The sequence below is a fragment of the Polypterus senegalus genome, chromosome 17, assembly GCF_016835505.1.
Source record: "Polypterus senegalus isolate Bchr_013 chromosome 17, ASM1683550v1, whole genome shotgun sequence".
Classification (NCBI taxonomy): domain Eukaryota; kingdom Metazoa; phylum Chordata; class Cladistia; order Polypteriformes; family Polypteridae; genus Polypterus; species Polypterus senegalus.
In genome coordinates, this window is record NC_053170.1 from 20054211 (window position 1) to 20075852 (window position 21642).

Genomic DNA, 21642 nt, shown 5'->3' on the forward strand with positions numbered 1-21642 from the left:
TTGGGTTTTCTGTTTTGTATGTAACTACTGCAGTAAACAAATTGTAACGTGTGGTAAATGTAAGCAGCAATCAGCACCTGACAGTGATTTACACTTTAAATGGTTGCGCAAACATTTTTTGTTTAGTTACTGTTTTATCTTGGTAGAGTAATATATGTATTGCTCTACTTTCCCCTATTGTATTATTAATACGCAGCCTTAGAATGCCTAATCTCACAGACTTACCGCTGTATATAACTTATCCCCACCTTCCCTTCTATATCTATAACCTCAGGCAATTAGATGTAGTAAAAAGACAAGCAGGAGTTAAGTTACACATAAAATAATGTATTACTGATAATATTCATAAATAATAACAAAATGCAAAGTACATTTGAATATTGGCAACCATACAACCTGATAAAATGGTGGTGTGTAATTCAGGTGGCGCACAGACTTGTTAGTTACTTAAAATGTCTCTAGTTAAGGCATCGTTGGTGCTCAGCTTTCAGCCACATGTCTGTTCAATATGGCTGCTGAGCTGTGCTCTTCATTGTGTTGTCTTCATCATCACAGGTTAGTAAGAGAGATGCTTCTTCATCATATGTGGGTCAGAGAGAGAGAATGTGGTTGAGCAAGTACATTTATAGATGTTCTCTCCAATTCCTAGAACCAATAGGACATCATGGTACTTAAAGGCCTCTGAGACAAGCCAATTCCAAACAGCCATATCTCAGACCAATGAGAGAAATAGTACATTTTAACACCTCAACCCCCCCAAGACCACATGTTAAGCTAACGTGGCTTTGTGTGGGAGATCAAACTGGTTTAAGACACATCCCCCCAAATCCTGTCATAAAATTACAAAGAGACAATCGTAAAAATTAGGGGTGCAAACACGAATACCTCTGACCACTTGGTTTGCCTAAATTATAAATAAAGACATACAAAACATTTATCAAGTTATATGCAAAATCCCACATCACAACAGTTACAGTTTCACACATACGTTGGACTTGAACATTCAGATCCCCTCACTTTTTGCACATTTCATTGTGTTGTAGTCAAGTTTAAGTCAAGTCGGGGAGCATGCACTGGTACAGCGCGTTGCCACACCCACTACACAACGAAACAACTCGGGATCCCGGTTTGAAACCCCCTAGGCAGCCCGGTGTTACGTAGGCGACCCCTTGGCCTAGTCCAGCCACTCGGGTCCCTGATACAGAGGATCTTACGAGCCGGATCACCCTCGGGGAAAACGCGCCACATGGCTGCAGTGCTGTAACTGACGCTCCCTCACAATGCAGGTAATGTGCCTCATTCGGGACTCCATGAGCAACACAAAGTCAAACCAGCGGTACCCAAGGATTTTCCAAAGAGACCAGTACTGAAGGAGTCCAGTCTTCATCTCATGTCACTGTATAGCGTCCATGTCTCGCAACCATATAGCAAGACAGGAAACACCAGGACTCTATGACTTGGACCTTCGTCCTTTTGCAAAGATATTGGGAGCACCACACACCCCTTTCCAGCGATCTCATGACCCCCCATGCTCTCCCAATCCATTTACTGACTTCATAGGAAGAGTCACCAGAGACATGAATGTCAATCCCAAGGTAAGTAAACCTCTCAACAAGGTCGACACTCTTTTCACAAACAGACACACTGCTGATGGCCGTTCCCAAGAGGTCATTAAAGGCCTGGATCTTGGTTTTTATCCAGGACATTTGCAAGCCCAGACACTCAGACTCCTCGCTTAGTCTTTCGAGTGCCCCGATCAGAGCCTCCATGAAGATCACAGCATCGTCCGCAAAGTCAAGATCCGTGAATCTTTCTTCACCAACAGATGCCCCACAGCCGCTGGACCCCATGACCTTGCCCAACACTCAGTCCATACAAGCATTGAACAGAGTAGGAGCAACAACACACCGCTGATGGCACAGGGCAGCTCGATCAACTGAGTCAAATGCTTTGCGAAAATCGACAAAGGCTGCAAAGAAACTGCAGATATTCGCGTTTGCACTCTATGAGAACCCTCAGTGTGAGGATGAGGTCGACAGTAGACTTCTTAGGTGTAAAACCAGACTGTTCTGGTCGCTGTTAGGTGAGTAAGTGATAATGGATCCTATTGAGGACAACCCTAGCAAGGACCTTACCCGGCACTGAGAGCAGTGTTATCCCCCTGTAGTTGCTGCAATCCAGGCGATCACCCTTCTCTTTCAAGATAGGGACGACAAGTCCTGTTTTCCAGTCAGCTGGGATGATGCCAGTCTCCCAAATGGAAGCAAAGATTGCTTGCAAAGCCAGGAGGACAGCCATACCACCAGCCTGGAGAAGTTCACCCCGGATACCACAAATCCCTGCAGCCTTTCCCCCCCTCAGCTGGTTCACCACCTGTGCAATCTCAGTGAGATTGGGTGGTTCACTGCTAATTGGAGGATCAGCCTCAAGAACCATGGTCCCAGAGATATCCAATGTCCAAGCTGGAGGATCAGCTTTGAACAACTGCTCAAAGTAGCCAGCCCAGCAGGTCACGACTGCAGTGTCCTCCATAAGGACCGTTCCATCAACTGCCCTGACTGCGACTCTCTGAGGAACAGATTTGAATGTGCATAATGCTTTGATTCCTCTGTAAGCAGGACGTGGGTCGCTAAACCTCAGATGGTGTGTCACTTGCTCACAGATTCCTCTAACAAACGCTTTTTTTATCTGCCCTCAAAGCCCTCGCAGCCATCCTTCTTAGTTCCAGGTACAGACCAGAGTTGCCATTGAGCCATGTGCTGCGACTCTTCTCGATGATATCCAGGGTACCCTACGAGATGGAACACCGGGAACACCAACACAACCCTTAGCAACCTTCAGGGTCTTGTCACGGAAGGTCCCCCACATTACATTAGGATCAGCATTCGTACCCAAATCTGAAAGTTCCTCACACAAACTCATTAGAAACAGCCTGGTCTTGGAGTCTGTGTTGTAGATTTAATTTATTTTAAACGGCGAAATATGCCATTTTTGTCCATCAGTCTTCACTGAGTAACCCATGATGACAAAGTGAAAACATGTTTTCAGAAAAGGTTGCAAAACTTAATTAAAAATCAAAACGTGAAATCTCTCATTTACATAAGTATTTAGACAGTTAATTCAGTGCTTTGTGAAAGCCCCTTTGGCAGCAATAACAGCTATAAGTCTTCTTGGGGAAAGACTGTCCATGGATTTGGGCATCTTATCCCATTTTTCCTGACAGAGCCTCTCAAGCGCCGTTAGATTGGATGAAAAGTGTCTGTAAGCTGCCACCTCCGGGTCTCACCACAGATGTTCTATGAGGTTTAATTCTGGGCTTTGGCCACTCAAAGACAGTCGCAGGCTTGTCCTGAGGGCACTCCAGCATTGTCTTGGCTTAATGTTTTAATCATTATTGTGCTGAAAGGCGAACCATCACACAGGTCTGAGGTCACATGCATGCTTGAGCAGGTTTTCTTCCAGGCCTTCTCTCTGTTTGGCTGCATTCATGCTTCCCTCTATTCTGATCTCGCTCCCTGTCCCTGTCATTAAGAAGCATTCCCATGGCATGATGCTGCCACCACCATACTTCACCGTAGGGATGGTATTAAGTTGATAATGAGCACTGCATGGTCTGCACCAAACATGGTGGTTTGAGTTCTGCATAATGGCTTCAATGTTTTTTTTCAACAAACCAGACAATCTTTTTTCTTCATGCTCTCAAAGTCCAAGCAGGCTAAGCCAGTGGTTCTCTAGGGGGTGCGAAGATGTGAAAAAAAGAAAACAAGAATCAAAAATATGAAAAATTCATCTATTGAAACCAAAAGAAAGGAACTTAAACTACATTCTGATACTGGAAAAATAAATATAGAGTTAGATAAATGTCGATAAAAGTTAAGTAGGTATAATAAAATATACATCTTTGATATATTATTAGTTAAAAATGAACAAATTGGTATTAGTGGGCTCCTTTCAAAAAAACATTAGGGGGGCGCGATTAAAACTGTTATGAAAACTCGGGTCGCAAATACTTAAAGAAACGCTGACCTAAGCCTCTCACTCAAGAGGAGCTCCTCTCTAGCCACCCTACCATAAATGCCTGATTGAATGAGAGCATCAGACTGGTTGTAGATTTTTCCAGCAAATCCATCACTAAAGTTATCAGAGCTAGTTTTTGCACTCCATTGGGGTATCACCAGAAGTTTAGTGCAGACACCGCACTCTGGAAAGTTTAACAATTCTTTTTCTTCTAGTGCTAATAAAACCAAAAGTTTTATTTGTTGAGACGTCATTCACACTTACTTTCCCATGTTCACATTTCCAACCAGCAGGACCAGCCTACACAAATGGTATGTTAAACTCAGAAATGTACTTGTCATTAGCCTACTATTCACGTCACATGCTTTAAGTGGTGGAGATTAATACAAATTTTAAGTTAAATGTTATTTTGTAAACCTTGTTAGGTAGACGTATGCTGTAAAATTGCTATCCATCTTTTCCAAATAAGTTCTAAACATTACAGTGCCTCTTATAGTGAAAAGTAACACTGGTGATTTTGTTGTGTAGGTTTATAATTAATTGAAATTAAAATTGATGTACAGTTAGGTCCATAAATATTTGGAAAGACAACTTTTTTCTAATTTTGGTTCTGTACTTTACCACAATTAATTTTAAATGAAACAACTCCGATGCAGTTGAAGTGCAGACCTTCAGCTTTAATTCAGTGGGTTGAACAAAAAGATTGCGTAAAAATGTGAGGCAACTAAAGTATTTTTTTAACACAATCCCTTCATTTCAGGGGCTCAAAAGTAATTGGACAAATTAAATAACTAGAAATATAAAATTTCTAATACTTGGTTGAAAACCCTTTTCTGGCAATGACAGCCTGAAGTCTTGAACTCCTGGACCTCACCAGATGGTATTCTGATTTATGAATTTCTATGTGTTAAATGGGTAACATAAGAATGAATTGTTTCTTCTTCATGATTTATATTTTTATAAGCACACACGGGTAACACTAAAGAAGCTGCTCCTTTCAGAGTCATTTGCCATGGTGTGTGTCCTACTCATCATTACCTGTATTCTGATCAAATTCTGTAAACTCCACGGAAAAAGTGAATTTAAAAAATAAAAAGCATTTAGATATACAGAAAAATACAAATGTCTTAATGTCCTCTAAGTGTAAATCTGAAACTCTTCCTTTCATTTTTTCATTTAGAAAACTGCTGTAAAGGGTCAGCTAATTAAACAATTAAAGGTAAATCCTGACTGACTGATTGAGAAACTGTTTGGAACAGAAACCTGCAGCCACAGGAGGTACCCATGACTGAACTAACATATTGCACGGTGGCCACTACTCATTAAGCCATTCTACTTATTTATTTATGTATTTATCATTTATTTATGTATTTATCATTTATTTATTTATTTTAATTTTTTTCATTTTTATTACTATTTAATTTAATATTGTTTCTTTGTATCAGTATACTGCTGCTGGATTATGTGAATTTCCTCTTGGGATTAATAAAGTATCTATCTATCTATCTATCTATCTATCTATCTATCTATCTATCTATCTATCTATCTATCTATCTATCTATCTATCTATTTTAATTCCGACTGTTCCACTTTAGATAACGGATTATAAGGCTACAAAAACGGGTATATAATCTGAGAGATCTCTGCAAAGTGTAGCAAAATTAAATCGCAAATTTATTAAAGACAAGAAAGTTATTCCGTGTTAATGGTGTTTTCATAAATCGTTTGTCTTTTTTGCTCTAAGAAGTTTATACCAGGACAACCCCCGCTGACTCTTTTGAGCTCTCCCATTACCTCAAAAGGCTCGGTCTCGGTCAGTTCACTTCAGTATTGTCGTGTGCGGGTTAGGTGAGGTTGTTACATTTATTTATGACAAAGAGTTATTGAAGTTCTAGAATGGTTGATGTGACATTAATGTATTTTAAGAGGTTACAGTTTGAGAGCTTTCATCTTGTGTGATTCGTTTTATGACATTATTATGACGAGTGTGATAACTAAAGTAAAAGAGACTTTACAATACAGTTTAGCTATCTTCTCTTTTGAAACATTCCAGGGTGGAGTCGCTCGCTTATATAGGGTGCCGTTTTTGCTGCTGTCGCTTCTAAGGTATGAGCTTCGAATGATAAGAGGACGATTCTAAAAGCCTTTCAGGCAACACCGTAGCTACGTCGGTACACGAATTGACTCCTGTGTATACGAACACCTTAAGTAAATTGGCCCTTACGGCTGTCTTAATCGTTAGGTGGAACACTCGAGTCTGTTATTCAGCAGCGAGAACTGGCTGTGCTAGACGAAGCGAGACGACCCATTCAATCAACTTTTCCCTGTCAATGGCCGTCACACGGCTGCTTGATTATTTTTCATTTCTTCGCACTCATTTTCGAAGTTTTAATTTTGTAGTGAGATAGTTGAGATATGCCTTGTGATGAATCGGGCTTCACCTCTTTTGACTACTCGGATGCATTTCCCTTTGAAAGACATTAACTTGTATTTAAAGTAGATGATTTACAGTTTCCGTAAACTTAGAGCTTAGTCCTGCATAAGTTAAAAATTAAACCAGTCGCCTGCACTGGTGGAGGTGGCAGATAAACAAGAGCTCCATCTGAAATAATATTGAACAAGTATCTAATTGAAGAGTTTCTTTAACAAGGGACTGAGCTCATTCAGTGAGCCACATATCTAACAACATCTTTTCCTCTTGTACGTTGTGTATCGATCTTGTAAGCTATTTCCTTTACAGGATCTGCACAGTTTGCTCCAGATTTAAAACTGTATAAAGAATGGCTGCGTTGTAATCTATGTGGTCTCGCTACAGAATTAAGAAAGCCAGCAGTGATCTTTTTTTCAGACAGAAAAAAATATCCATTCATCCATTTTCCAACCCGCTGAATCCGAACACAGGGTCACAGGGGGTCTGCTGGAGCCAATCCCAGCCAACAACAGGGCACAAGAAAGGAACCAATCCTGGGCAGGGTGCCAACCCACCGCAGACAGAAAAAATATGTACTCTTTAAAATCATTAAAATTATTATGTGGTAGCATGGTGCTTCACATCCACACAGTCTCTGGACCAAATGCTGCTATCATCAATATGAGAGAGATAGATACTTTATTAATCCCAAAGGGAAATTCACATAATCCAGCAGCAGTATACTGATACAAAGAAACAATATTAAATTAAATAGTAATAAAAATGAAAAAAAATTAAAATAGAATTAATGTTCGCATTTACTCCCCCGGGTGGAATTAATATGTGGAGGTTCTGGGCTTTCGTTTGGTGTCTCGTATGGCATTCCTCTGGGTGGCTTTTGGTTCCTGAGATTAGGTTGACTGGGAATTTTAAATGAGGCCTACATGAGTGAATATGCCTGACATATCTAGAACTGCTACTTTCGTTGTTTCTCACACAGAGTGTTAGTAAAAATTACTGTTTCTGTGGGCTGCAAGGGTTGAAAATGTGCCATTCCTTTGTGTGGATGTGACTGGAAAGAATTGGTTGGTTATGAAGCTTAACTTATTTATATTAAATGTATATTTGTGTTAGATGATGATGATTATTATGGCTAACTGGAAGCAGGCATTAAACATGGTCCATGAGGGACATTAATCCATTTCCTAAAGCCAGCCCAGGTCTTGGATGGACATCCCATGAGAAGTCCGCACTCAAAACAGCGGCATAATGCTGGATGAGATAACATCTATTATAGGTGTATAAAGTCATTATAGTGACATTTAGAGAGCACAGTGAAATGCTTACTTGCATATGTTAATCCACATGCAACACTCTCGGGTGCCATGATTAGGGAGGAGTCTTGTAGAAAGTAACCAATAGCAATACTTGAGTAACCGTAGAGTTACCTTCTGGAAAAAGACTCCCGTGAGAAAACCACCCAAGTAGATTTTTCAAACTATCCAATGTCAAATGTACTTAAGTATAAAAAGTGCAAGTCAATATAGAATCTCCCTTTCTCTCTTTACTTTATACTAGATATACTTTAAAACATTTATACCAAAATAAAATAATTCAGACTACCCTCCTTTTTGCATGTGACTTGTATTACAATCACTAAAGAACGAGTCAAGTAGCTGCAGCCTGAAGCAGTGACATTCAGCGTGAGCAGACATCTTAATGATTAGGTCTTAAGAAGGAGCTATCCAGAGATTCCTGTCATGAAGCGAACGTTCATAACACACACACTTAATTAAAGATAATTTAAATAAAAAAACATTTTTAACCATTCCCTGACCCAATAAATGACCCTTATTTTTGCTTAGATAATACCAAAGTTTCAAATTGACAGAATTATTTTAATAAACACAGTAGCATCAAAGCAAACCTTACTAAGGCGTTGTCTTTCATTTAATAGTGTTTAATAAAGTGCTCTACCTAGAATTTATTACTTCTATTTTCTCAATCAAAGGAATGGCCTTTCGGTTTTCCCTAATATTTCAAAAGCACAATCTGTTTTGGAATCGGGATGCCCAGCATAATGTGAGAAGATTTTTGCCCAGAGGGGACTGGGTGGTCTCATGGTCTGGAATCCCTACAGATTTTATTTTTTTCTCCAGCCGTCTGGAGTTTTTATTTTGTTTTTTCTGTCCCCCCCTGGCCATCGGACCTTACTCTTATTCTATGTTAATTAATGTTGCCTTATTTTATTTTCTTACTGTGTCTTTTATTTTTCTATTCTTCATTATGTAAAGCACTTTGAGCTACTGTTTGTATGAAAATGTGCTATAGAAATAAATGTTGTTGTTGTAAGATGCCCAACTGTCTTCTTGGGCATCTTAAATATATATTTACTGTATATATAAAGTCTGCACGGTGGTGCAGTGGTAGCGCTGCTGCCTCACAGTTAGGAGACCCGGCTTCGCTTCCCGGGTCCTCCCTGCGTGGAGGTTGCATGTTCTCCCCGTGTCTGCGTGGGTTTCCTCCCACAGTCCAAAGACATGCAGGTTAGGTGGATTGGCGATTCTAAATTGTCCCTAGTGTGTACTTGGTGTAAGTGTGTGCCCTGCAGTGGGCTGGCGCCCTGTCCGGGGTTTGTTTCCTGCCTTGCGCCCTGTGTTGGCTGGGATTGGCTCCAGCAGACCCCTGTGGCCCTGTAGTTAGGATATAGCGGGTTGGATAATGGATGTCCGGATGGATATAAAGTAACTAAAGAGATGCATTACCTATGTGTAATTAATTTGATATGGTCTAACTGACAAAGAGGTGGTTTATACAAAGTGAGCAAGCAACACACATGACAAGTTGAATGAATCGCAGCATGTGAACATACAAGGGCGCCTCACTACACCTGGAGAGCATGAAAACCGTGTCTGAGCACAGCAGCACCAGTTGTCGAAATAACTGAGGCTGGGATTGCGCGTCTCCAATGTCCAGCTGCAAGGCATACTTGGAAGGACTACATTGATGTTTAGGTCTTAGTGCCAGCAGCACACTTTTGAAAATCATCTCAGAATTTTTCCCAAACTGGCAAAGGCCTATCTATATTTTAGATAACTGACTTGAACACTGTGCCAATTTGTATAGTCCATTTGTATTCTGGTTTAATGTTGCAGTAATGAATGTGTCTAGCAATATGTATTAGAATAAACATAGCCGTTTACATTTAAAAATGTAGTGAAATAAAAGTGAAAAATGTTATATTCCAAGTAGAAATATTCTTTAAATATACTTTAGCATAAAAACAATGCATTTACAACACAGGTAGTGAGTATAACAAACAATCTCAAAATTTCAATCTTCCTTCTTTGAAAAATTCTCAAGACATAGTTGTCATTGACAGATAAACAAGCAATACAGTCCAGGAATAGCCTGTACGTGGTTTATTAAAAAGGCTTCAGTCATTCAATACATTGTACATATCCAACATTAAAACTTAGAAACAAATACAAATCTTGACAGGGACTTTTCAAAGTGATTCCAAACTCGATAGTTACAAATTGAACCATTTGAAATCAATATATTGTCAGCAGATACCTCAATATCTTAAAACACTTTGTTGTCTTCTTCTTCCTCTTCATCTTTTTTTTTACCATTTTCATATCTGAAACATAATGAATGCAAAAAAAAATGAATATGAAAAAGGAATGAATTTCTGTTAAACAGGCCGGTGCCTTCTAGGTGTGAGCACTGATTACTCCGTCTGCTGTCCAACTCAGTTACACTCACATTAGGACAAATAATTAACAGTTAAAAGACCTGGCTGTCCTCAGGGAACTCACCTAAACACAATGAGAACGTGCAAAGTATGCAGAGAATTAAAAAGCTGTAGACGTAAGCTGTGGTGTGTAGTGCAGTGATCAATCAGAAATGCAAAGAAGTGCAAACTAAATGGTGACACTTCAGAGTAGGGGTGTTACAACAACAACAACATTTATTTCTATAGCACATTTTCATACAAACAGTAGCTCAAAGTGCTTTACATAATGAAGAATAGAAAAATAAAAGACACAGTAAGAAAATAAAATAAGCTGTGAACGCTGGCCCGGACACACACAGACGGACAACACATTTCCACCCAACACACATTTATTTTGCAGATATTTACAATTAGTGCACTCACAAACCCCAGTGCCTCCAGCACCGATTCCCCCAATGTCCAGGCCAAACAGTCCTATGCCTCTATTTCTCCTGGTCGCCTCCAGTCCTCACTCCTGCTCCGTCCTCTTCCACCCGACTTCCGCCAATGACTGGAGGGAGGCGGCCCCTTTGATAGGAACCCGGATGGGCTCCAGCTGCTTCCCGGCAATCTCCGCGGACACACCCTGTGTGGCGGAAGTGCCGGCTGCGCACCCGGAAGCCATCCGGGTGTCCCATGTCGTCTTCCCCCCGGCACTTCCTGGTGTGGCGGAAGTGCCGGGCTCCCGGGATAATCAGGCACTGGGCGCCGCCTGGCGGTGGCCACGGGTCCCTACAGGGCTGGGCTTCCAAGCCCTTTACCCGAGGCCCCCAACATAACCAGGACGGACGCCCCCTCGCGGTCTGGAGGAGGCACAAGCCCTTCTCTCGTCCTCCTGGGCGTCCTGGCCTGGCTCCAGCCCCGACCGGGGACCACAAAGTCAACATTAATTAACATCGAATAAGAGTAAGGTCCAATGGCCAGGCTGGACAGAAAAAACAAAAAAAAACTCCAGACGAAAAAATTAAATCTGTAGGGATTCCAGACCATGAGACCGCCCAGTCCCCTCTGGGCATTCTACCTAACATAAATGAAACAGTCCTCTTTGGATTTAGGGTTTTCACGGAAGGACTTGATGATGATGGTCACGTAGACTTCTGCCTTTTAATCCATCCATCACTGTTGGAGCATCATGAAGCTTTGAGTAGGTGGAGGTGGCGCAGGCCACCACCACAAAGAAACCGGAAAAAGAAACAGAAAAGACAGTAGGGGTCAGTACGGATTTTAGAGCCACCATTAATAGTTATTAGGATGAACTGAATATACAGAGTATCAGGATTAAGTTAAAGTGAAGTTATGAGAAAGCCATGTTAAAGTAATGTGTTTTCAGCAGTGTTTTAAAGTGCTCTACTGTATCAGCCTGGTGAATTCCTATTGGCAGGCTATTCCAGATTTTAGGTGCATAACAGCAGAAGGCCGCCTCACCACTTCTTTTAAGTTTTGTTCTTGGAATTCTAAGGAGACACTCATTTGAGGATCTGAGGTTACGATTTGGAATATAAAGTGTCAGACATTCCGATATATACGATGGGGCGAGATTATTTAAGGCTTTATAAACCATAAGCAGAATTTTAAAGTCAATTCTGAATGACACAGGTAACCAGTGTAGTGACATAAAAACTGGAGAAATGTGTTCGGATTTTCTTTTCCTAGTTAGGATTCTAGCAGCTGCATTCTGCACTAACTGTAACTGATTTATGTCTTTTTTGGGTAGTCCTGAGAGGAGTGCATTACAGTAATCTAGTCTACTGAAAACAAAAGCGTGAATTAATTTCTCAGCATCTTTCAGTGATATAAGAGGTCTAACTTTAGCAATGTTTCTGAAGTGAAAAAATGCTGTCCTAGTGATCTGATTAATATGTCATTTAAAGTTCAGATTACAGTCAACAGTTACCCCTAAGCTTTTTAGTTACAGACTAGTAACATGGAAATCTTAGTTAATTTCTGCTGTAAAGTCCTTAATACATGTATTGTAAAATAGCTGTAAGTCATGGATACGGCATATTTAAGTTTTTCTTATGGTTAGGAACTGAGGACTTAAACTGAACTTCTGTAGTTGTATGGAAAATAGGGATGAGGAGATAAGCTAATTTGTGCTTTCTATCAAATAAAAAGAAGTTCTGTATCGTAACTCTTGGTTATTAAAGTGCCATAGAATGGAGACTTCTTATTGCATATAAGAAGTTTACTTGCTCGATACATTTAACACCAGCACCACCACCACCACTACTAACAACAGGCAGCCAGTATTCTAAAGTGAGACGTTTGTCAAGGTTTATTATAGTAGAAGTATTTTCTCATGTGTATATATATATGAGTAAAAGCGTTGTAGTATGCGGTGCCACATGTTACACAAAAAGAAGATCTTTAGTTTTTCCTTTTTCACGTAGAGTGTCCTGGCTTCATCCCGAGCAGTAAGGGTTTGTTTCAGGTTATCGGCTAACTTTTTCAGTGACTGGCGTTGTTCTGATGCAGTGCTTTTATTGCTAGCGCGTGTGCCGACCGTCTAGTGTCTGAAAAGCCTTTCAAAGCCTCTATCCTGTGGATCAGCATTTTGTTTCTGACTGGATGAAGATTCGACAGCCTTGAATATCCCTACAATTCACGGATTTTCTTTAGCAGTTCTTGGTTACACTGTCCTTTCAGTCTTTGTGATTTTCGTTTTTGTGCTCTGCTATCATATTTTCTTTTGGGCATTTTGCCAATATGTTGTCCAGTTACCCAGAACAACACAGTGGTGTGGTATGAACTCAAGACAAAATTAACTTTAACCGGGTCACATCTACCCAGTCAGCTGTTTACATTTAAAATGTTTCTTATCGGTCAATGGGTGTCAGGGAAGGGGTTTTCTTTTAGTAATTTAAAAAAATATTTAAAAATACTTTGGCCAATCCCAGGTCCCTACACACATGGGGCCCCCTAGGCTGCAGCCTAGGCCAGTCTGTGCATTAATCCGCACCTGATGAACACACAAACACAATCCCAGGTTCAAATAAAAGGCGTTTATTACACAAATACCCTGTATAACAATTAAACACTGTTCCTTCTTCTTTCTCTCTCCGTCTGTCTCCACCACACTGCTACTCCTCCAGTCGAGAGTTGCCCGTCTCCACTCCCAGCTCTGACTCACCTGGACAAGCCAGTGTGGTCTCTTTTATTGAGAACCCTGGAGTACTTCTGCTGATGTGATGTAATCCGTTAGAAGGACTTCCAGGAAATGAAAAAGCCAGGAAGATCCTCCCCAAGCAGCATCCTTTATCATTCATTAGGGACACCTACAGGGCTGCCTGTAATCTGTTCCGCACCCCCAAAAATATCAACATAAAAATCAATTTTCCTAACAAATAACACTGATAAATAATATATACTGTAGTTTACCTTTAATAAATAACACTGGTAAATAATATAACTGTAGTTTACCTTTATGAAGAGTCCTGGCTGGCTTGAGGGAGACAATAGGGAGGTGGGGAGGAGGAAACGGGTTACTGTGGGGAAGGAGATTCCCCCTCTGATTCAGGAAGGCTCTCTCGTGGAATAATTATTTTCACATTAAATGCGAAAAAAACAATGAAATCACAAGCACACAAACGCATAGATCCTATCGCTACGGGAGAACAAGGAACACTGAGTGAGCTGACGGGCGGGCAGTGTCAGCTTGGGTGAATCCCCAAGGCGAGGCGGATTGGGAAACGCGTCATGCATATCCACACCCTGGCTCGTGGCTCGTTACGCGAGCCAATGCTCGTATTTAGATCTGAATTTTTTGCTCATACTTTCCTCGTATCTTGAATTTCTCGTATACAGAGCTGTTCGTATCTCGAGCTTCCACTGTATGTATATATATATATATATTCATAGCATCCATGTTCTGAGTCCCAATCTGATTGTATGGGTGGTTACCTACCAGGTATCGCATGTGGTTGGTCTACCAGTGGGCAAATATCCGCCACAGGGCCCTCATTACCTGATAGGTAACCACCCATATAATCAGATTGGGACTCAGAACACGGATGCTATGAATGTAATTACTTCGATCTACAGGCTGTCAAATAAACGAACTACACACCGTAGCTCAGCGTAAAGGGACTTCGTCTCTGACGCTGACGTCTGAGGTTCGATCCCCGCGAGGGGAGCAGTGGAGTGTGGAGTGGAGTACGCCTGATGAGCCCAAATAAGGGCGAAACACGTGTTGTGTACTCTATGCATTATTTCACAGTAAACTATGTAACTATATACACTCACCTAAAGGATTATTAGGAACACCATACTAATCTTGTGTTTGACCCCCTTTCGCCTTCAGAACTGCCTTAATTCTATGTGGCATTGATTCAATAAGGTGCTGAAAGCATTCTTTAGAAATGTTGGCCCATATTGATAGGATAGCATCTTGCAGTTGATGGAGATTTGTGGGATGCACATCCAGGGCACGAAGCTCCCGTTCCACCACATCCCAAAGATGCTCTATTGGGTTGAGATCTGGTGACTGTGGGGGCCATTGTAGTACAGTGAACTCATTGTCATGTTCAAGAAACCAATTTGAAATGATTCGAGCTTTGTGACATGGTGCATTATCCTGCTGGAAGTAGCCATCAGAGGATGGGTACATGGTGGTCATGAAGGGATGGACATGGTCAGAAACAATGCTCAGGTAGCCCGTGGCATTTAAACGATGCCCAATTGGCACTAAGGGGCCTAAAGTGTGCCAAGAAAACATCCCCCACACCATTACACCACCACCACCAGCCTGCACAGTCGCAACAAGGCATGATGGATCCATGTTCTCATTCTGTTTACGCCAAATTCTGACTCTACCATTTGAATGTCTCAACTGAAATCGAGACTCATCAGACCAGGCAACATTTTACCAGTCTTCAACTGTCCAATTTTGGTGAGCTCATGCAAATTGTAGCCTCTTTTTCCTATTTGTAGTGGAGATGAGTGGTACCTGGTGGGGTCTTCTGCTGTTGTAGCCCATCCGCCTCAAGGTTGTGCATGTTGTGGCTTCACAAATGCTTTGCTGCATACCTCGGTTGTAACGAGTGGTTGTTTCAGTCAAAGTTGCTCTTCTATCAGCTTGAATCAGTCGGCCCATTCTCCTCTGACCTCTAGCATCAACAAGGCATTTTCGCCCACAGGACTGCTGCATACTGGATGTTTTTCCCTTTTCACACCATTCTTTGTAAACCCTAGAAATGGTTGTGCGTGAAAATCCCAGTAACTGAGCAAATTGTGAAATACTCAGACCGGCCCGTCTGGCACCAACAAGATCACTAAAAGATTCACTACCTACATCTAATTTGTTATGGTATTTGTATACACTTATAATTGACAAAGAGATGCTTTATGCATAGCTAATATTCTAAAGTGCAGTCGTTTATGTTTTGATTATGACTGCACAAAGCCCACTTGTTATGGTCTTGTTACTTGGCAGTGACTAACTAATAGATGCACAAAGTTAGGCTTCATTCTCAAATGTTGCCAAATTGTTAATTTAACAGGACAGAAAATAAGCTTGGCACAATAGCTAATACCGCTGCCATGCAGCCCCAGGGTCCAGGGTTCATATCACAGTCCAGAGAGTGCCTAACTGGGGTCTGAAGTTCAGGGACCTGTGGATAACTACCCTTGGTACTTTGTTTTCATCCCAAAAATGTGTAGGATAGGTTTTGTGGTATCTTAATTAGCCCAGTGTTTGTGTGCTGTACCACAGACTGGCACCCCATTTGGATGTGGCTTCCTCCTTGTTCTCAAGGATGTCATAACTAACTTAGTACCCTGCAACCGTAAAATCAACACAAGGGTTAGACAATAGACAGAAACTAAATAAAAGGTAGTTAGAAGGTTTGACTTCTTAAAAATGTATTAAACTCTACTGGCAGAATTGAGAAACCCAGCAGGCATCAGTTCATTGCTTGATAACACAGCACTGCACACACTTATTGGCCAGAGGAATCACCAAATAATGTGACCTGCACATCTTTGAAATGTGGTGGAAAACTGAAATACCTGATGAAAAAAAAGCCCACACCAACATGTGGAGAGCATGCAAACTCCATGTCATGATTGGGCCTGGATTTGAACCACATCTTCCATCCACTGCACCGCCATTCATCTGTTGTAGAAGTTCTGAATTAAGCCAAATTCTCAATTAGGACTACTTTAATATTTAAATGTACAAAAGAATGCTTCAATCAGAAGCATTAACAGTATAGCAAACTACAATATGTGTTATTGCTTTACGATTTGTTGATTTCTGGTCTTGAAGGCAGTAGTAAGTATGCAGTTTTATTCTGTTTTACTGTAAAAACACAAAGTATTAACAATCCAAGAGCAAGATGTAAAATTTGATTTGGGAGTCTTGGTATCCTATGACTAAAAGGTGACTTCCATTTTAAATTACACCTTTTGAGTCTTTAAAGGATCTTCCTCTTCTTAAAGCTGCACGAGCTGCTTGTATAAATGTCACTGTCAACTTGTTCCCTCCCCTCTTTTCACAAAGGGCAATGGCTGATTTGGAGAGGCTGACTGAACGTCTGGAACGTGCAGTTGGGCAGCTTGAAAAAACAGTTTTGAAATCTGGACCAGAAAGAATGAGATTTGGTGATCCTGCTCACTCCATGGAAGGTAAAACCAGCAGTTGTTGTGATTAAGAAAGTTGCTTGTGAACCCATAATCTGGGCTGTTTTATGATGCCATAGGTTATAGTATATTTCATACCACAGAGGTAAAAGGGCAAACAGGCCTTCACGTATAAGGTTAGGATGTGACTTTCATTGTTTGAATGAGCTGCCTTTGACTACCTGGCACATTTTTTTTACTTAAAAAAAGATGTCTTTCATCCGGAAGAAGTGATCTTGGTTTTATTTCCCACTGAGTGAAATCTTGCCGGTTGGCATAATAAATAGGTAGCTCCCCAGATGGATTAAAATCCTGACTCGCTGCACTACCTGCCTATTGGGAATATGCCCATTCCCTACATTCCTTGGGTGGGTTTCATCCCAAAGATGGCAAAAATATCATTACAGCTTAAATAGATGCTTCCTAGCTGCCTTTGTTATGTTCTGATTTAGTTTGGCTTTTGAATGGAGACAGTGATGGAAAATGGCAGAGAAGGAGATTGAGAGACAGTGAAAGCAAACCTATGCAAATCCTGTAGTTTCTTGTCACTCATCACGGACCAATGGGGCATCGTAGTACGGAGTGACTCTCCTGATTAAACGATCAATCCTAAACCGCAACCCAGAATCAGCCAATTCCCTACTTCATACCAGTTGTTGTTTCAGCATTACCCCATTCCATCTCTATCCTAACTTTATTGGCTTGTCATCAAAGTTTCAAAGGTTTACTTGTGCCTTTGTGGAGGCAGTGTGTTTGAAATGGAACAAAATTACTGCTGGTACAGTGAACCGAAGTAATTTCCTCCATAGGATTGTATGTAAATACAATTAATTCGTTCCAGACTGTACGAACTGTATGTAAATATACATTTTGTTCAAGTTTTTAAGCACAAATATAGTTAATTATACCATAGAATGCACAGTGTAATAGTAAACTAAATGTAAGAACATTGAATAACACTGAGAAAACTTTGTGCAACACAGAAAACTAACACTGCAAGAGTTTGCACTATAACGCTATGAACCGCTCGCTAAAAACACTTTTTTTTAATGAGTTTTAAGCACAGGGAAAAAAATGAACATTTGAAAAATCCGTAATTTAATAAACAACCAAGAAAAGTAACATTGTAGCAATGCACATGCGCGCCTGTGTGTGTGTGTGGGGGTCTCTCACGCCTGTGTGTGTGGGGGGGGGTCTCACGCCTGTGTGTGTGTGTGTATCTCTCTCACACGCCTGTGTGTGTGTCTCTTTTGCGCGCCTGTGTGTGTGTGTCTCTCTCACGCCTGCGTGTGTGTGTATCTCTCTCGCACGCCTGTGTGTGTGTCTCTCTCTCTCTCATGTGCACCTGTGTGTGTGTCTCTCTCTCTCGCGCGCCTGTGTGTGTGTGTGTATCTCTCACGCACGCCTGTGTGTGTGTGTGTCTCTCTCGCGCGCCTGTGTGTGTGTCTCTCTCTCTCTCGCGTGCACCTGTGTGTGTGTCTCTCTCTCGCACCTGTGTGTGTGTGGGTCTCTCTCGCACGCCTGTGTGTGTGTCTCTCTCTCTCATGTGCACCTGTGTGTGTGTGGGTCTCTCTCACGCCTGTGTGTGTGTGTATATCTCTCGCACGCCTGTGTGTGTCTCTCTCGCACGCCTGTGTGTGTGTGTGTATCTCTCTCGCACGCCTGTGTGTGTGTGTGTCTCTCTCGCGCGCCTGTGTGTGTGTCTCTCTCTCTCTCGCGTGCACCTGTGTGGGTGTCTCTCTCTCTTGCACGCCTGTGTGTGTGTCTCTTTCGCGCACCTGTGTGTGTGTCTCTCTCTCTTTCTCTCTCTCTCGCGTGCACCTGTGTGTGTGTCTCTCTCTCGCTCGCTTGCTCGCTGCACAGGAAATGCACAGGGAGACACTGAACACGTGCGGAAATCATTGGCGCGCACAAGCCGAAAGGGAAACTGGCTTGTTCGTATACCGAGTGTGTGGTCGTGAACAGATGCAAAAGTTGGGCGAACTTTACAGTCGTAAACCGATTTGTATGTGTTCCGAGATGTTTGTGAACCGAGGTTTCACTGTACTCTGTTTATGGCAATACAATAGCATTTAAAACTTGTAGCGTTGCACATATAGTGTACCAGTACTTCTCAGTACGATAAGAAAAGTTGCACATACTCTATTTAGAAATTAGAACAGGTCCTGATACTGTGTGTTGGTGAGTACCGGCCCACTTCAAACACTGTCGGAGGGATGACTCAAGAATGTCCTTTTAAAACTGGCTGCAAGTTGACTAATGAATGCCTCCAACCACCTACCACAAATTATATTCAAAAAAATGTTCTTATCATTATAGCATTCCTAAAACGGGAGTTTACAATGACTTGTTTCAAGAAAGCTGTTTCATTCTTTAAGTCAGTAGTACTAGGGTCTTGTACCGTGTTAGCCATTATGAATGTAAGAGAAAAGCCAAGCAAAATGACACCTTTTATTGGCTAACTAAAAAGATTACATTATGGAAGCTTTCGAGGCAACTCAAGCCCCTTCTTCAGGCAAGATGTAATACATAAACTGAAGTTTCCTGTGTTTATATCCACAAACTAGGACAAGAAACAACAATGGTAAATCTTTAAATGAAAAATCTTAAATGTAAAAAATTAATAGGTTCATTCAGGCTAAGATTAATTAAACAGGAGAGAGAGGAACAATGTATGGTGAAGATCTTTAGATAAGATAACTGTCCAACAAAGTCCTTTGAAGTTTGTGATGAGTTTTTCAAAACAATATGGGTGTGTAGACAGGTTATCTGTGTCATTCAGAGAGATGCAAACAGTCCTCATACTTGGCTATAAAACTCTTGTCTCTATTCAAGCCATGATCTCCTGTTTAATTAATCTTAGCCTGAATTAACCTATTAATTTCTTACATTTAAGATTGTTCCTTTAAAGATTTACCATTGTTGTTTCTTGTCCTAGTGTGTGGATATAAATGCAGGAAACTTCAGTTTCTGTATAACATCTTGCCTGAAGAAGGGGCCTGAGTTGCCACGAAAGCTTGCATATAGTAATCTTTTTTGTTAGCCAATAAAAGGTGTCATTTTGCTTGGCTTTTGTCTACATTCTTTAAGTCACTAATTTTTAAATGACAATTTCTAACAATTATCAAAATATTAGATATTAATCTGCTTTTCAACAATACGTACGTAGATGGCCCTCTAATATCCAATGTGCCCTCCAGTTGACTGGCAACCCATCTTAGATTTGGTTTCCGCCTTGAGCCCAATGTTAATTAACAAATGGATAAATGGCTGAATCAACTCTGACTTTCTTTGTCCCTTTTTATCTGTTCTTGTGCCACTCTCTAACAGCAGGTGGTGTTTCTCCCTTCGTGGAAGCCTTTGATGCCTTTCTCTCAGGACCAGTGGAACAGTACTGCTCCCAGAGTCAGGAAATAGGGGGCGATGTCCAAAAACATGTAAGATGGGCAGTAAGACAGGGGTAAGACAGAAGTTTTGAATCTCAAGTGCTGTAAGTGTAACCTTTGGAATCTTCTTTTGTGAAGGCTGAGATGGTCAAGGCGGCTCTTAACCTGCAGAGACAACTGTTGGTCACTGCATCTCGATGCCAGCAGCCATCCGATGTGAGTAACTCATCATAATGTTATAGTGGTTTAGTTATTCACTTTCATTAGGGAATTTGCCCCTGCTAGCTTCACTCCGTAGCCCCATAGAGTTGGCTCCACCCCCAGATCTGCCAGCTGTTTGGACTCCAGCATACACTGGACATTTTAATGAAACATGAAAGAGTTAGATGGTAATGCTTGTTCCTACAAATGGCACAAACAATGAATATATACTATCTTAAAAAATAATAGGGGTATTTTTTTTAAGGCCTAAGCAATTTCAACATCACAGAAGTAGTTAAATATTTGTCAAAATATGGCTAGTCTGCTAAAGATATATTGAATATATCTTACAGTCCCTGAAGTTGAAATGATGCCACAAATTAAGACAGATCAGAGTTCTCAGTATATCATAAGGACAAGAATTTGTCCTACACCAAAGTATAACTTGAGAAGTAGTTATGAAATATCTTTCTTTACAACCCCTCCTGGCAAGTAGGAGGCCACGTTTGAGAATGAGGGTCACAATTGTATTGCACTCCAAGCCACAAAATGGCATTTATGAAGGGGTTTTGTAATTTCCTTCAAAATGGTGATGTTTTGTAGTTTTCTGATACTAATTCTAAGGCTTTACCTTAAAAATGTTATTGTTATTAAATATATTATTAAAGCTAAGACTTTACCACAAAGATGTAATAATTATTGTTAAAAGAGAACTGAATTATTATTATGAATAACAGCAATAATAATAATATTCAAAGTAGAAGAACAAGAAGGAAAACATAAGATCTGGTATTGCACTCAGCCATACGTAATTGCTGCCACGTAACAACAACATCTTGAATAATACAGTTAACATCCATGACCACCTGTGTGTTGATACTGTGATATCTTTTGCAATCCACATTTGGGGCAATAATCTTTATGTGCATCCCATCAATCACACCAACAACTCCAGGAAAGCCAGCGATTTGTGTGAATGCAGCTTGATTTAACATTATCCCACGTCGGGTGGGGTGGAAATACATAAATCTGTGCATTACCTTTTGTTGTGGTCAAAACACGTGATATTACCAATACTTTCATTTTGGCTGACCATGTATGGCTTTTCGCATACATGGAGCAATCACATGATGTACAAGATTTGTTACAAATATTATCCCATGTCTGTTAAATGAATATTCATTGTTGTCAAGTGTTCCCAAAACGTTTTGAATGTGCATGATGAGCTCTGT

At 40.9% G+C, this 21642-nt stretch overlaps 1 protein-coding gene across 1 annotated transcript in view; it reads left to right on the forward strand.

The window, feature by feature from the left end:
• The first annotated feature begins 5835 nt into the window (after positions 1 to 5835).
• LOC120517602 (adenylyl cyclase-associated protein 1-like) overlaps positions 5836 to 21642 on the forward strand; it is a 48362-nt gene continuing 32555 nt past the window's right edge. Inside the window, exons 1-4 of the mRNA XM_039740012.1 lie at positions 5836 to 5865; positions 16705 to 16829; positions 20154 to 20260; positions 20348 to 20425. Coding sequence (XP_039595946.1) covers positions 16709 to 16829; positions 20154 to 20260; positions 20348 to 20425 — 306 coding nt within the window. The 5' untranslated portion in view covers positions 5836 to 5865; positions 16705 to 16708. The remainder of the gene's footprint in view (positions 5866 to 16704; positions 16830 to 20153; positions 20261 to 20347; positions 20426 to 21642) is intronic.